General features: G+C 34.0%; 1 protein-coding gene across 1 annotated transcript; it reads right to left on the bottom strand.

Annotated features, from left to right (window-relative positions):
* Positions 1–7,293: 7,293 nt before the first annotated feature.
* On the bottom strand, positions 7,294–12,232 carry LOC121784930 (homeobox-leucine zipper protein ATHB-8-like). Its single transcript, XM_042183205.1, has 17 exons — positions 11,903–12,232; positions 11,177–11,390; positions 10,925–11,084; positions 10,711–10,811; positions 10,528–10,618; positions 10,343–10,438; positions 10,137–10,250; positions 9,983–10,066; positions 9,727–9,882; positions 9,561–9,635; positions 9,157–9,456; positions 8,895–9,080; positions 8,584–8,799; positions 8,162–8,487; positions 7,947–8,052; positions 7,708–7,857; positions 7,294–7,605 (listed from the first exon to the last, which is right to left on the bottom strand). Exons 2-17 carry the CDS (start codon positions 11,386–11,388, stop codon positions 7,459–7,461), a joined length of 2,520 nt encoding a protein of 839 aa, XP_042039139.1. The 5' UTR covers positions 11,389–11,390; positions 11,903–12,232; the 3' UTR covers positions 7,294–7,458.
* Positions 12,233–15,780: the final 3,548 nt, after the last annotated feature.

Raw genomic sequence — 15,780 nt, 5'->3', positions numbered from 1 at the left:
ACTAACCCATTATACACACCTCATGAAATGGACGCGATTGATATATTAATACTAATATTTAATTGTTCTAATTAAAATTTAATTATTATAATACATACTAAATTCAAATCCCAGAGATGATAAAAATCTTATTCATATGGAGCTTTTTAAAGAAAATCTATATTCCCGTCGTCACATAAAATATGCGCATTTGAAATAACACGAGAATTAATGCACAATTGATAAATAAGAGAGGATGAAAAATATAGTTAGTGTAGTGTTCGTGAATATTAGTACTCACATTATTATTAGTGCTTAATGAGTTGTAATGGTGGACTATAGTGATATAAGTTGTAAATAAATTGATTTGTATGTATAAAGAGTTGGAGACAACTTTTTAAAAATGGAAATGCTCATATTTTTATGGAACGAACAAAAATAGAAAGTGCATATATTTTTATGGAACAAATGTATATTTAATAAGATTCGAGAAAATCTATATTTAGGGATAGTTTGTAAGTGTTTTTCATTAATTAATATGTTGCGGGTTGCCGGGTTCGAATAGCCACGAATTATGAAAGAAAAATAAAATTCATTTTCAGTCCTTCAATTATGAAGATATTCAGTGACTGCATCTTTACTAGATGATAATGATGATTGCAATAATAGGATTTGAATCCTATAAGAAGCAAGTTACTACTACTATTATTTTGTCGAAAGTCCATTTTCCAGTAGCTAGCATACGATAACTATTTTTAACAAAATAATGTAACCTGCTTTTCTGTGGAAGAAGGGCACTTATCAACAGTCATGTTAGGTCAACAAGAAAAAAGAAAAGAAATTCTAATTGTTGGAGGGGCCATATTACAAAAAATATAGAAATATTATCTTATTTATTTATATATGGGCTGATGTATAATGATGATGATACCTTTGTCTCTTTGTCTAACACTGCTTTATCATGGAGATAGAGCAAAAGTTCAATGTACGCAGCACGAAATTGATATACGATTTTTATTTATTAGATTTTCTATTAATATAATAATTATTTAAATAAAAAGCTTAATTTCATCTCATGAATCTTCTCTGAAACCAATCTACTATACATTTAAATTTTTGAGAGTTCATGATAGTTAGGTCGAGCTACACAAAATGGTTCATAATTAATTGCTTAAAAATAAAGTAGCCATGAATCATGATAGTGAACAAATGGGTTTAATAATTCAAATAATTATTGATTTATTAATTATATAGTATAAAATCAATATATATATATTTATATATATACGTTGCATGATATAATTAATGAGCTAGAACATCATAATTTCTGATAATGTTTTTCAATTACGTTACAGACTGCGCAGTTGATGTTGTAATAATTACTTTACGTACAACATATGATTAATAATATTAAGAGAGAAACCACAGGGGCTGCTCCCATAGAAGGCTCCATTGATTAAGCATAATTAGGCTACAGACATAATTTAAATAATAAACTATATATTATAAAAAAATGGTCCATAACTACTTTTGTCTCTCTAATCTATACTTGTACTCATGCCCACACAATTTTTAAAATACTGTATTAATTAATTCATATTAAGAATATCATTTATTTTTTTATTTAATTTAGCATAGTTAAGCGCATATGTATGTTTAATCTATGCATGTGAGAGACATTGATGAAAGTGGCATTAATAAATGGTACCAATAAATTATCAACTTTATTTTAAAAAAATATAAAATCGCAAAATGGGTCTAATTATAAATGGTAAAGAATAATGAACTTATCAAATGAATTCTACATACAACTGCCTGCAAATAGCGACAATCTCAAAATTGTGAAATGAGTTAGTAAATCGGACTCAACATTAGAGCATCCACAACCGTGCTCTTGCCAGCGGCACGGTTGTGGGCCCGGGCCCACTTTTTCTGCCTGCTCTCTGATAAGAGCACAACACCCACAGCTGTGCTCTTCCGCAAGGACGAGCACAATTAATTTAAAATTCAATTAAACAAAAACATTTCCATAATACTAAAATTCATTAAAAAACCTAAATAATATTACAAATGACAAATAAAATAAAAACGACATAATTAAAATCCTAAAAATTACATAATTAAAATACTAAAAATTAAAAAAACCACTACTCGTTGCCGAATTTCACCGCGACATATGCTTCGTAAGCGGCACGGTGTTGTTCGTAGTATTCTTGTTCTTCGCGCTCCGCTTCCGCCATAAGATGAGCGAAATCCATTTGAGGTTTTGAGTGATGGATGAATGTGTTGATAGTTTGTATGAGAATTATGAATGAGAGATGAATGAGAGATGATTTGATGTGATAAATGGATGATAAATGTGTGTATTTATAGATGATTTTGGGGGAAAAAATAAAAAAAAATTCAAAAAATTCAGAAAAACGGGCAAAAAAAACGGCCATATTTTTGGGATTTGGAAAATATTTTTTTTTTATTTTTATCATTATTTAAAATTAAATAACGAATTTTAAATAAAAAAAATATTCAAAGGCAACGGCTATGCCGTTGCCCAATCGCGTGTCGCCACGTCGCCTGCTCGCTGGCACGGACGGACGCGGGGCCGGCGTCCACCGTTGTGCATGCTCTTACAATGGACAAGTGCTAATGCATGATGGATTTTGACCATCAAATGTCGTTAATTATAGGGAGAAACATCATTATACCATTTTTGGATTTCATGTTATTTTCAAATTTTATTATCTATTTCCATTTTATTATTTCCTTTCTGTTTTAAGGTTTGAACCTTATAAGTTATAACTATTTTTTGAAGTCAGTGTGCTTGGTATTCAAGAAACTGTAGTGTTCTTTAAATTATCGCATGGTTACGTCATTCGTGCATGTCAATGACATTATAGTTGAATTTAAAAGTTATTAATAAAAATATAACTTTTTATTCGATCTAATTGTGTCTCATATTAATTTGTAAATTGAATTGCAACAAAAATCAGAAACTAGAATTACCCAAATTAAGTCAAAAGAACCAAATTTTTTCGAATGTGAGAACTCTTTCCAACCAATTCTAGCTTTCTTGTGTTTCAACTCACTTTTTCTTTCTGCATTTTAAAATTTAATCATGGTTCTACACAATCATTTCCTAGTTTTTTTCATTAATTTATAAAAAAAATTACATTTTTTAATTTTATTTTACAGACTGAAACAAATCAACAATGTTAATTGTAAACAAGAAACCCCCTTTTTCTCTTACTTTTGCACAATGAGAACTCGAAGATTCTGTCCAAAGAAGAGTCTATGCATATAAAAATAAATAATCCGACATACGAAAAAGATCAAACAGCTAAGATTTGCTGTCATGAATATGAAGTTTCTTTTGGCCCTTTTTATTATAGTAAAAGAATAAATATATTTGCTTTCATCTCAAAAGATTAAAGAATTACAATCATAACTTCTTGGAGACCATGCACAAAAGTTCTTCAACTCTCTTCTTCTTTCCGTTGAAAAAGGCCCTTTTTCATTTCATATGGAAAAAAGAAATTCCTCTTTTAATCAAAAGAGTTGAAGAGATATTGGAAGAACGTCACTTCTCTCTTTTGATCATATAAAATAAAATTTTCCATTGGTTTGCAATTAGCTTAGTTTAAAATTAAAATCAAATTAGTCAATATTTGTCATGTGGTGATAGATCAAAAAAACCATGTGTGTGAGCTTGGTTTTGTTAGGAGTTTTAATTTACTATATGATTTTAAACGATTTTATTATATGTCCAATTGTATATATACCAATACTCTTTCGTAGATGAGCATTGACGAATAATGTCTTGATCTGTGTTGCTCATTTGCTTTTGTTTTCTTGTTTCTGCAATTGTTTTAGATAAAATGCTTGCTCATTACTTTTTATGTTGTTTATATTTTGAGTTATTTACTTTTGTACTGCTAGCTAGCCATTTTTAGTTTGAGTACTCGTTTGCATCACATCAAAAAATTATTCAATGGCCCAATACGAGTAATATCAATTAAAATAATCTGGAGTTCATATGCTCATCGAAGAATTCTTTCAAATTTTATCATTATGTATTTTTACTAGTAATATACTACTACTATCATTCATCACCATGGTTATAGGTGAAGTTTTTTAAATAACAAAATAAGAATGCAAAGACATAAGGATATGCCTAATTGTGTCCATGCATGTGTATATTATAAAGTTGATTTATTCAATAACAATAAAAATAAGTGGTGCATGTGGAAACATCAATTTACTCAATCTCAACGTATAATTTACTTCAATTTCTTTATATAATTTTTCTATGGAAGACTGAAAACCAATATATTTCGTTTGTATTCGATATATAGCCCATGGTTAATTTCCAAATATATATAGTAGTAATTATTTTTCTACGCAAGATTTTGTGTAATGATAATTTTTGATTGGGCACACACGTGCAGGCTATATGGGAATCCTGATCCATGCATACCAACCCACTTTCAATCAAGGGCTTTTTCCTATTTTAAAACCAGATAAATTCAAAATTGAGTAAAATGGGGGTAAAAAATAAGTAATGAATTATAACTTTTTGATAATAAGAGATTTGGTGCCTGGGCTTTGACATGCACAAGACCAAAAACATGTATAGAACAAAGTGTTATTAAGAATCTTTGTCTGAGGATTTACTCTTACATATCATCTTTTCTTTTTCTTTTTCTTTATTTTTTGTCAGAGGAAAAACCTTTTTGTCTGGATAAATTATGACCTAGTTGACAACCATTATATTTTCAGTACTTTTTTGACTTACTGTCATCTATTTATACTACTCTATTTATTATTAAATATAGTTTCTACAGCCAAACCACTGCTTTCTTAAACATGAAAATCTTGGAGCAAATCTCATCTGCACTCTAATTAACTCTTGTTGATCATACCAACTTTATATTCTTTAGAAGATTTTGTTGTTATGTTGAGATCAAGTTTAAGAATATTATACTAGTATTATACACAATATTTTGCAAATTTATTCTATGCATGGTGTTTTGTGTTTAATATTATGCTCTCCTAGATTGACACATATTTCCACAAATCAACACAAATATTCTCAGTGTGGAAACGAAGATGCGCCTATCAAATATGATCAACTCTAGTAAAAGATGCATTGTTTGTATGAACATTTAGCATATGTGTTAAATTGTGGTGTTTCGATTCATTTATGTTCTCCTTCGCTTTTGAAATGGGTCGTTTATTGTTTGTGTTTATGCAACAACATCACTCTCTATTTTTACCCAGCAGGATGTACACTTCATATTATTAAAAATTCATTTAAATTTTTAAAAATTACATAAAACCTCATCCATTGAATAATATATATATTGTCTAAAATTTAAATACAATGTGATATTTTCTTTGTATTGTGTGGATATAAAATCCAAATGTGTCAACCGACAATTTGAAGTTTATTTTGGCACACATATTTTTGGTGCCCGAGAGCACGCCTATTTGATATGGACCAATCATGCAACTACTCTTTTGAAACACATGCAAAGTAACAAAATAAAATCGATTTTCCAAGTAAATATATTTGCTTTTGTGGGGAACAAATTGGGGTGACTAACTAAGTCAGGAAAATTCAACCCCAAACAAGAAAATATATTTAAATTTCTAATGAAAGCCACTTTCCTTTCATACTATAATATATAAAGGGGCTTTGCAAAAAAATTTTATACTTTTGACCACATTCAAAGTAAAAAGATGTGAGAAATAATCATAACTTGATTTTCTTGAAATTGGTGTGGCGAAATTCAATTGGAAAATTCACTACTTCAAACTCTGGATAAAGGAAACATACATAGTGTTAGTATGATATTTAAATGTGAATAAGACTTGGTGGAAAACTTTTTTACCACTCAATTATATTTTGTCAAACAAACAAAGCATGCTAAATTAAACAGCTAGAGATAACTTTATTTTGTCAAACAAATTAACAAAGTGTGACAACTGTGAGCTTCCGAGATTATTATATACCTTTATGTTTATTATATTAGTACTAACTTTAGGTCCAAACCCCAATTGTATGTGATTTCATATATTTTAAAAGTATTTTTATTTGTACCCTTAAAAGTATCAGTAAATATACATTTCTTGAAATAAAAACATTGTTGTTAGCCTTCTAAAATTAATGTTGGGTTTAGATGTGCATCATCGACTTCACACCATTTATAAAAATAATAAAAAATACTTCCATCTTTCAGGCACAAGTGTGAGGCCTTGAGAGATGGGCTTCTGACAGCAAGTGGGTTAAGGCCTCCTCCCTCTTAACGGGCTACTGCGTACTCTGATTGAACCCCCTCACATGATGTCGGGCCGGAGTGTGGGGGCCGCCAAGGCGACGGAATCGCCTTTTGCTGCAATGAAAATGATCAAAAATTAATTATTAGAAAGAAACAAAAAAAGTGTCAATTCATATATTTGTGGCCACGATGTATATAGAAGGCAAAGTAATGATGCACACTTATGTTTCCATCAAATGTTGTTTCTCCACATTCAAGAAAAAAGGGGATAAGGCAATTCTTCTATAATGGAAGGGTCGCTGTGAGAATTTATGACCAATAGAAATCAGACACCTCTCTCACTCAAGTGGTGATGTTTGTTTTTTAATAGTGATATGTTTTCCCAAAATTAGAAATTGATATAAACATGACTCTAACACTTGACAAACTCATATCTATTCTTGGCTTTTTTTTTAATCCTTTATTTACCAAAGTTTTCATCGATTAGGATTTTAGGATATTGAAATGTCTGGTTTGAGGTAACTTAATTAGGTGAAAATTTACTTTCAGCGTCCCGTCCAATAGTTTTTGACGTGTGGGTCTCAGCCTTTTAATTTATATTCATTTCTTATTATTTTATTTACTTATATATAATAATTAAATTAAAAATATGACATTGATTAAAGCTTAAAATTTGCACAAATAAAATCCTTAATTTACATATTAAAAATTGAAAAATATTAATGCATAATGAAATTTAAAATATGAAATTCATTAAAAATTAAAGTTCATTAAACTAAATAATGATTGGATATTTTAAATCAATATTATTGTATTGATAAAAATGTAAATATAAAATTTAGAAAAGAAAATGAAAACTCCATAAAAAAGTTATAGTCGCAACCCTTATTATTTCGTCTCTTAAATGTCCTTGCAACATGCACTTACAAAGTATTGAAATCAAATTTTATCAAATTTTCAGAGTAAAACAATGTAATTATAAAAGTGCACTTATCATTCGCCTAAAATTATTGAAAAGCAAGTTATACAGATTTGCATATATAAACTCAAAAAACAGAGAATTAACATAAATTAAGGCCAAATTGTGTTAAAACTACAAGACTAATACTGTTAATAATAAATTAAAGAGAGAAAAGTTGAGTCTGAACATGAAGTGGTGTCACAACTCATTACAAAGATGTCAAAATGTGATGGTTTTTGTGACTCAAACAAACGACCAGTTTAAGAACATGAAGCAGAGGCAGTGTGCATCTTCTTCTTCATTCAAAACCTTCCACGCCACGGCTCGTTCGTACGAGATCGGCCTCCCCATGCTCGACAAACAGATGCCCCCTTGTAGGCACGCGAAGCCCTGCAGCCACACACGTTTTGAAGAGACGGGAAATGCAAGTACGAATGCATCAAGAAAAGTACGTGAAATTTTTTAAAATGTAACGTATTTTTCTTTTTTTACCTGTTGCATGATCTGAGGGAGCTCCGCGAAGAGTGTCTTCCTCCCATCATCGTTGAAGATTTTCTCGAGAGTCATGTCTTGTAGTGCGACTAGGGTGGTCTCGAGCATGTCGAGCCCTGCTTGATTCGCGAATGTGAAAACCGGCAATGCCTGCAAGCAAATGGGGATGTTTAGACACGATAATGACACGAACACCACTGATGCTGAACGAGACGAGGATAAAGTAGGTGATGCCTTACCTTTAGTGAGCAACATAGTACAGCATCAGAATGATGCCAGAGTGTTTTGAGAATAGAATCATTTCCTTCTGCTGCAGGTTTGAGTAGCTCTACGCCCAAGAAAAACCTAAGAAAACAGAGTTGATAAAGTCAAGAATTCTTTGAAAAATGTGATTTTTGCTCGTCGAGTTTAGGGCTTAAGATTTAGGATTTAAAACGTGTTTTGAGTTGTATACCTATAGCTTTGGTAGATCCAGCCTGCGAGCGTATGTGCCTCCGGTGTGGCGGGAGGGGGACGGAGAGTAGCATGAGGGGTGAGACGGGAGGGCGAAAGCGCCAACGCCACTCGTTGAACGGATGCAATGATGCTGCGGACGTACTGCCTCGCCATTGCCGCAACACTCTCTTGAAGATGTATCTCGAACGCAAACTGAAATGCGATCGTCATTACAGATTTCGCGGTCCCGGAGCTCCTCATTGGGTCGCCGCTAGCTCTGCTCCCCGCGGGCCCGACTTCCAGAGTGGATGCAAGGTCCAGCGTACGGTTAGGACTCGAGACGTCCTGCGTGACCGACCGGCCCTAATGGGGTTAGCATGGAACGAGATTGAACAACAAAGGGATAGATTACGAGATGCTAAAGGAAACAAACAAACATACAGATTTCGACTCGAGAGGGATGATGCGGAAACCGGATGGAAGGAGAGGAGCATCATCGGAGAAAGAGGCGTCTATCGGAGCAAAGATGAGCTCCGCACAAGTCCCGACAGCGCTCTCGTCCACGCCGTTGCAGACTTGCAAGAGGAAGATGTCACTAGGCATGACCACATCATCTCTATATTGAGCCATGTTTTCAAGCCTAATCACCTCCATGAACTATTTCAAAACAAGAAATCAACATTTAATTTAAAAAACACACAATCTATATAAAACAAGACATAAACTAACACAAAATGTTGAATGAAACAAACCTCTTCATTCTCAATGGTGTGAGCCAAGGGAAGGATCACCTGCCCTCCGAAGCATCCAACGCGAGAAACGGGGATGCTGCAAGCCCCGGTTTTGACAGCAGCAACCGAATAGGCATCAATGCCGCTGTCAGCCCATTCAGACCGGTGCTCCCTTAGAAACCTCAACAGAATAGCCGGAGGTACGTTCTGCAAGAAGACGACGTTTAAAGTAATGTTTCTAAGTAAGGTTTTGGTAAAAGATTGAATCTCAGATGTAACTTACTTGTAGCAGCATGGATGCCTTAGCACATAGCATCGCGTTGCTCATGGACGGAAATCCATTTGCATACGTTAGAATCGTTCCCATCAGTTTCCCGGGGGAGGAGTTTACGTGCACGGTAACATCATCTATTCCGTCACTCTCTATCATCGACCATCCTTCATCTGTGAAGCCATTGACCGCCTCGTTGAAGCCTCTGCTCAGCCTTTGGCCAAGAGCACGCAAAGCAGCAGGTCGTCTCCCCCATCCCGTTACATTGGGCTGAGAAACTTCTTGAGAGATCTGCCTCAACTGGCGCAAAGCCTGAGACGAATAGGGATAACTTTTTGTTAAGAAAGAGGCGAGAGAACAGATACTTGTCCGCGAAAAACATGAAACATAAGTTGAAGAATAAAATCGATCCTTACGGCCAAGGTTGTCCGCTGAGAAAGCAGAGTCGATGACTCGTAAAGAGGGCGCAGCACTTCAGGAACACTCCAAGGCTGAAAGAAAAACATCGAATACACAGAAACTGTTGCTCAAATCAGCCTAAGAATCGAGCATCAGTACAAATCAGCATAGGAGATAAAATACCTCTAAATCCATGTGATCAACTATGTGAATGATGGATCCACCCCCTTCACACGGCCTTATCAGGTATCCGCTGGGAAGCAGCTCTGCTCGTACGAAATGCTGCACAGGCGGCATGCTGGGGCCGTTCTGAGTGTTGTTCAGAGATCTTTCACACACCTTAAATGCAGATCCCGAAATTTTAGTCTTCACCCGAAAGAAAATAAACAGAAAGGGAAGATATTGATTTTCTTTTTTTGGGCAGAGGTTTAGCACATACCACAAGGCTGCCATCCTCCATCACAGAAGTGTAGCGTAGCATCCAGAAGTCTCGAGCAGGTGCGAGAGTAGTTGGCGCGTAGAGCTGAATCATTAGGTGCGTAAGTATTCAGTAAAGACAACAAGAAAGTTTAGGAGATTTTAAAAATTGTTACCTGCATATACATCAGCTCAATTGTTCCACCATTTCCAGTAGACATCACATTGAGCACATCCACAGCTCGACAATCACGGTACCATGAAGGTCGATCTTTGAGGATCTCGGCCACCTGATCAAGCATTCGAGAATATACAACATCAAACATAACTCAATTGAACGAAAAAGAAACTGCAGTTAGAAATGGTTTGTTTATAAACTCACTCGAGTGGGTTCTAATCCCACGAGGCCACATGCACGAGATGCTACACCACTGCATCCATGAGAAATAGCGATGATTCCAATGGAATCCGGACCAGGCTGCCAACGAGAAAGAGTGGAACCACAATAAATTAGCTATCAGAAATGAGTTAAGATGTTGGATCATCCAAACTAGGACGAAACGATACCTTCATCCCGGGCATTTGGACCCACTCCACAGCGGTTCCAGTAGCCTTCGATAGAAACTCTGTTAAAGTCTCCTCTGCAATGGACAGCAGTCTAGAAAACAAGCAAACACAGCCTTTAAATTGAAGCAACGAACGAGCATTGTTTCTAAAGCGAGGAAAGGAAACGAGCGATGAATTCCTTACCCTGCAGGACTTGCATCCTTGGGTGGATCTTGAGGAGTTAAGTGGTGCTGACCACTTGTCACCACCGATTCACAACTGTTATCAGTGGAGGCGAGCGTTCCCTGTCAATCGACACGACTATATCAACATAACTATGGAAATGAGGCCTATTACAATACTATAGTACAACCAACTTGAGAATCTAATCAATGGATTCAAAAGGAAAGCTCTTTACATTTTGAGTTTGTTGGCGGAAGAAACTGTTCTCGTACACCAAATGAGAAACTTGTTTCTGCAGCCGATCATTCTCCTCCATCAACAACTTGTTCATAGCTGTCAATTTCCTGTTCACAGCTTGAAGGCGCGACGCCTCTTTTCGCTGCTTTTCCCTACATCTAATATCAAGAAACAAGAACAAATTAATATAACTAACTAATCAAGAACTTTGATGGTCTAATCAAAAATTGAATCACACACACATACATACCTTCTGTTTTGGAACCAAACTTTGATCTGCTTAGGCTCGATGTTGGAGAGGATAGGGCACTCTCTGATCAGCTGCTGGCGGCGCAACGAGCTCGGCTTCGGGCACTCATGGTACAACCTCTCCAAAGCATCCACCTGCTCCGGGGTGTACCTCACATACTTCCCATTATCCATCCCCATCTTGTCCTTGCAAGCAGATGTTACCGCCATCATAACTTCAACAAAAATCAAGATTCACTCAGCCAAACAAACAAAGCTTTGATTTCTCCCCACAACAAGTATCATCACAAGAATCAATTCATATCAAGAAACCACTTTTCTTCCTTAAAAGGGAAGACTACTTTGATCAAACTGTGAAATCCCAAATCTGGTTGGTATGAATCTACATATGTGAACACTAAATAGAGTAAAGTTGGCAACTTTCTCTCTCAAGATCCATGGCATCCCATTCCCACACAAGATGAGATTCAAGGGAACACGTCTCTTACAGTGTGGATGCGTGTGTGTGTTCATCATCTATCTATCAATTTATAAATAAATAAATAACTCACACGCTTAACCACACCATACATAAAATTGTTTAATTTTTACGATAATCGCATGTGTCTTTGCAAACAAGCGTAAACATCCGATTCTACTAAAAAACTTGTGTCTGAAGCGTCTCGAAACTTCCACCACCCTTCAATTTTTGAAAACAAAAGGGCAGAAAAAGAGGAAGGCTATATACCTGTGGGGTTGTTCGAAGGCGAAAGGTAGCGTCTTGTTTCTTCAGAAGGTTGCAGCGTGAAGCACTAAACGCAGATCTTCCATGCTATTTTTGGGTTTCAAGAAATGTCCCTTTTTGGGAAAGATTGAAGCCTCTTTCTTTGAATTAGCTAATTGAGGTGATCAGCTTCGGAGATTGATCAAGAACTCATGGAGATGGATGCATATGATGTGTTTGTGTTTGTGTGTGAATGAAATGAGGAAGGTTTTGATGTGTGTGTGAGTGTATGTATAGATAAATAGGAAAGAGGGGACAGAATTTGGAAGTGGAGACCATTTTTAAGGAGTGAAATCAGTTTGAATGTTCATTTGCTTTCTGCTGCTGTTTTTTTTTTTTTCCTTTTATTTTTTAATTCAATTATTCCCCAATTTTTTTTAATGATGCATGTATTAAAAATAAATACAGTAAATTTTTATTAATGAGAATGAATAAGTAAACATAAAATTTTCGTCCATCCTTACTTTATTTGTTCATATGTTATTTATGAAATTTACTCATGTATATTCACATATCAAATCTAGTGAAAATGAGTAATAAGCATAAGTTTGAATATATAAATTAATTTTATTAATGAGATATGAAAAAATAGATACTATAAAACTTCCGCTCTTAATGAAGTTCGAATCTTACTTTATTCGCTCACCTTTTATTCCTGAAATTTTTTTGTTTATTCATGTGTAATTCATGTCACATTCTCAATGGATTTCTCCCATAGATTACTAAACTATCTTCAGAATTTGAATAAGCAAAGATATAATAGGCAGATCAAAATATATAAACATGCTATTTATAGAGTAGTAGTAATAAATTGTTTAACCATGTTTTCTATTTATGTTATAAGATACCATTATCCTTGAATAACTCACTAAAGATGTGGGAAGAACTTCAATAAATACATGGAATTTATGTTAATTTCAATATTATAAAAATTACACGGTATCATCAAAATATAAAATAATTGTATTACATTGTTAGGTGGTTGAAATGCCCCACTCCCAAAAATCATGTCTACCCAAATATATCAAATCTTTACTACTCATATCAACATCACCAAAAAAGTGCTAAAGCCAAATCCCACTTTTTTATATGGCTAGTTTTATTATTTTATTTTATTTTATTTTGCTTTTTACAACCAAACCACCCCTTCTAGTTTTTGAGTGTCCATGCCAGAATTATGAGAACAAGTGTGATAATCTTTTTTAATTTATTTTTGAAGTTTGGAATCTTTTAATCAAAAGAGCATGTGTATATATGTCTAATAATTATTCAAAGTTTATTTCTTAAAATTTACGCCTGTTTTCTTTTAAGGAATATATGATTTAAATGCAAAAAGTATTGGCCAATAAAAATTCAAAGTTCAGTCTTCAAAAAGAAGTTAGATTCTTGTATTTGTTCCGATGATTTTCAACTAAGCATCTCTTTAAGCCTTTATAACTCTTTTACAAATATTTGTAACATTTTTTTCCACATTTTGTTTACTCTATTATTCTCTATCCTCGTTAACTTTTTTTGCATGCAATAATATTTTATAATACAAAATAACGTTTTGTTACAAGTAACAATTTAAGAATAGTTTCATTTGATCAATCTTTTTTATTGAAAAAAATGGACACTAGTTTAATAAGATACTTATGCGACATATGCCAGGGTATATACCTCCAATGATTATACAATATTTTCACTATACGAATTAGATACCATAGTAGTATTATGAATAACTTTACAACTTTATATACTACATTTATTTATGAAATCAGATAATCACTAGTATTACTTATTCCTTTTGTCAATGATGCGATGCAAACATGCCATAAGAATGATCAATTGTAGAACTATCAGAAAAAATCTAGTTTCTTGAAATCGAATTACATTAATACTCCATAATTATGGTAATCAAAACTTACAGCAAAAATCTGAAATCACTATTTATAAGTTGTATGAAAACGATAATATGATGATTTCGCTCCTTAAAACAGTAACTATTTTTTATTGGGACGTCTCAAACCACGCGACATATGTTGTAGTTTGGCACAAATAAATTCGTATTCTCTTTTCTTTTTCATATTTTATCATCCTCGGTTTAACTTTTTGTTAAATCTCGTACTAAAATGAAACGCATCAATTAAGTCGGGACTAATAGTACAAAATTGTTGAGGCAGTGGGGGTGGGGTAAAATGGAAGGGAGGACAGAATAATGAGAGAGGTTGTGCATGCGTTTCACAGATAAAATTTGATAAGCTTTACCGGCAAAATGATGCTCTTTTTTCATTCCTCATCATTCTCGACACATCTCATTATTATTAGTTATCAAAAGTATCAACAATTTTTCCTACATTCCATTTGTCTCTAATTTTATTACTACAATCTTCACTTACTATTTCTGATTCTCCATCCCATTTAATGTCTTGTCAGATATCTACCTACATGTTACCCTATTAATTTTGTAGTATAACATTTATTAATTTCATTGATGGTATATATTAATTGTATCCTCTAACGTGAAACCATGTTGCAGAATTTCCTGTCCCTAATTTTCTATCGTTACCTAAGAAATGAGTTTGCTGTTATTTTAAAGGTTTAATTATTTATAAATAACTTAATATTGATCTGTCCGGATGAATGATGAAGTTTCAAGAAAATTTAATTGTCTTAAATGATGAAATTTATTTTACTTAGTTTTTTTAGTTTCATACGATTCAAAACAACGTTGTTTAGTCATTCACGTCATCATATTAATATTTTTGCATCGTTGATCCATATCACCATAAATTTGGACTTGTCCGCTCAACATTGCATTTGGCCAGGGAAACAAAAATCAATGTGAGACAATTGCATATTTTTAAACTTTGTGATTTTTTATTCTAATTTTAAAGAGTCGGTACAAATAAGAATATAATCAAACTTTGTGATTTTAAAAGTAACGAGCCATTTAAAGATGCTTAAGGCCATCCACAACGCTGTCTCTATACCGTCTCTTAAACTGTCTCTTAACTACTATTTGAGCACTATTTGAGGGCCCCACTGTCCTTTTTTCCTCCATCTCTTAACTAAGAGACAGAACCTGCAACGCTCCGTCTCTATACCGTCTCTATACCGTCTCTTAATTACTATTCATTCAATTTAATTTATAATTTTTTTTAAAACCCAATTCAATTTAAACAAACACACTTTATTAAAATTAAAACAATATTACAACTTAACATTAAAAAAAAGAAGACATAATTAAAATTCTAAAAAAATAAAAATGACATAATTTAATCTTCTCCGCCAAAGTTTTCCCAAATGTGCTCAATTAGATCCTTTTGGAGTTGGGTGTGGGCGCTAGAGTCGCGTGTCCTTGCCCGAATAGCCAACCGTTCTTGTATAGATGGATGCGCTCCACTTCGCGGCGGACTACTTGCGATTGAGCTTCCGGGGGATTCGGGGTTGAACCAATTTCCGGCATCGGGTCCTTCGTCTCGGACAATCATGTTGTGCAAGATTATGCACGTATACATTTGTTTGAGTTGATTGAAGATGGAAATTGGAGTGATAGAGAGGATTTGAGAGGAATAGATGTGTGTTTGTGTTTGAAATGAGTATGGAATAGAATTATTTATAGAGTAAAAAAATTAAAAATTTAAAAAATGAAAATAAATATTTAACGGTAATATTACCGTTTGAAAAAAAAAAAATTTTTTATTAAAAATCGATTTTTAAAAAAAAAATGAATTATTGCGTCATCAGTGACGACGCCCACTCGCTGGCCAGCGAGTGGGCGTCACGCACGCATGGGGACGTGCTACGTGTCCCTGGCGCGTGGCGAGACATCTCGTCTCGTGTCTCGCCGAGACGAGCTA

This window comes from Salvia splendens, chromosome 21 (genome assembly GCF_004379255.2).
Source record: "Salvia splendens isolate huo1 chromosome 21, SspV2, whole genome shotgun sequence".
Taxonomy (NCBI): Eukaryota; Viridiplantae; Streptophyta; class Magnoliopsida; order Lamiales; family Lamiaceae; genus Salvia; species Salvia splendens.
This window is presented reverse-complemented; position numbering and strand designations above follow the sequence as displayed.

What these genes read in the sequence shown, in the direction of transcription:
- LOC121784930 (XM_042183205.1), bottom strand. Translation starts at nt 11,388, where the DNA reads ATGATGGCGGTAACATCTGCTTGCAAGGACAAGATGGGGATGGATAAT. An exon ending in GTTTGGTTCCAAAACAGAAG is followed by an intron (nt 11,085 to 11,176) that starts GTATGTATGTGT and finishes TCTTGATATTAG; the next exon opens with ATGTAGGGAAAAGCAGCGAA. An exon ending in TGGAGGATGGCAGCCTTGTG is followed by an intron (nt 9,883 to 9,982) that starts GTATGTGCTAAA and finishes TCTGCATTTAAG; the next exon opens with GTGTGTGAAAGATCTCTGAA.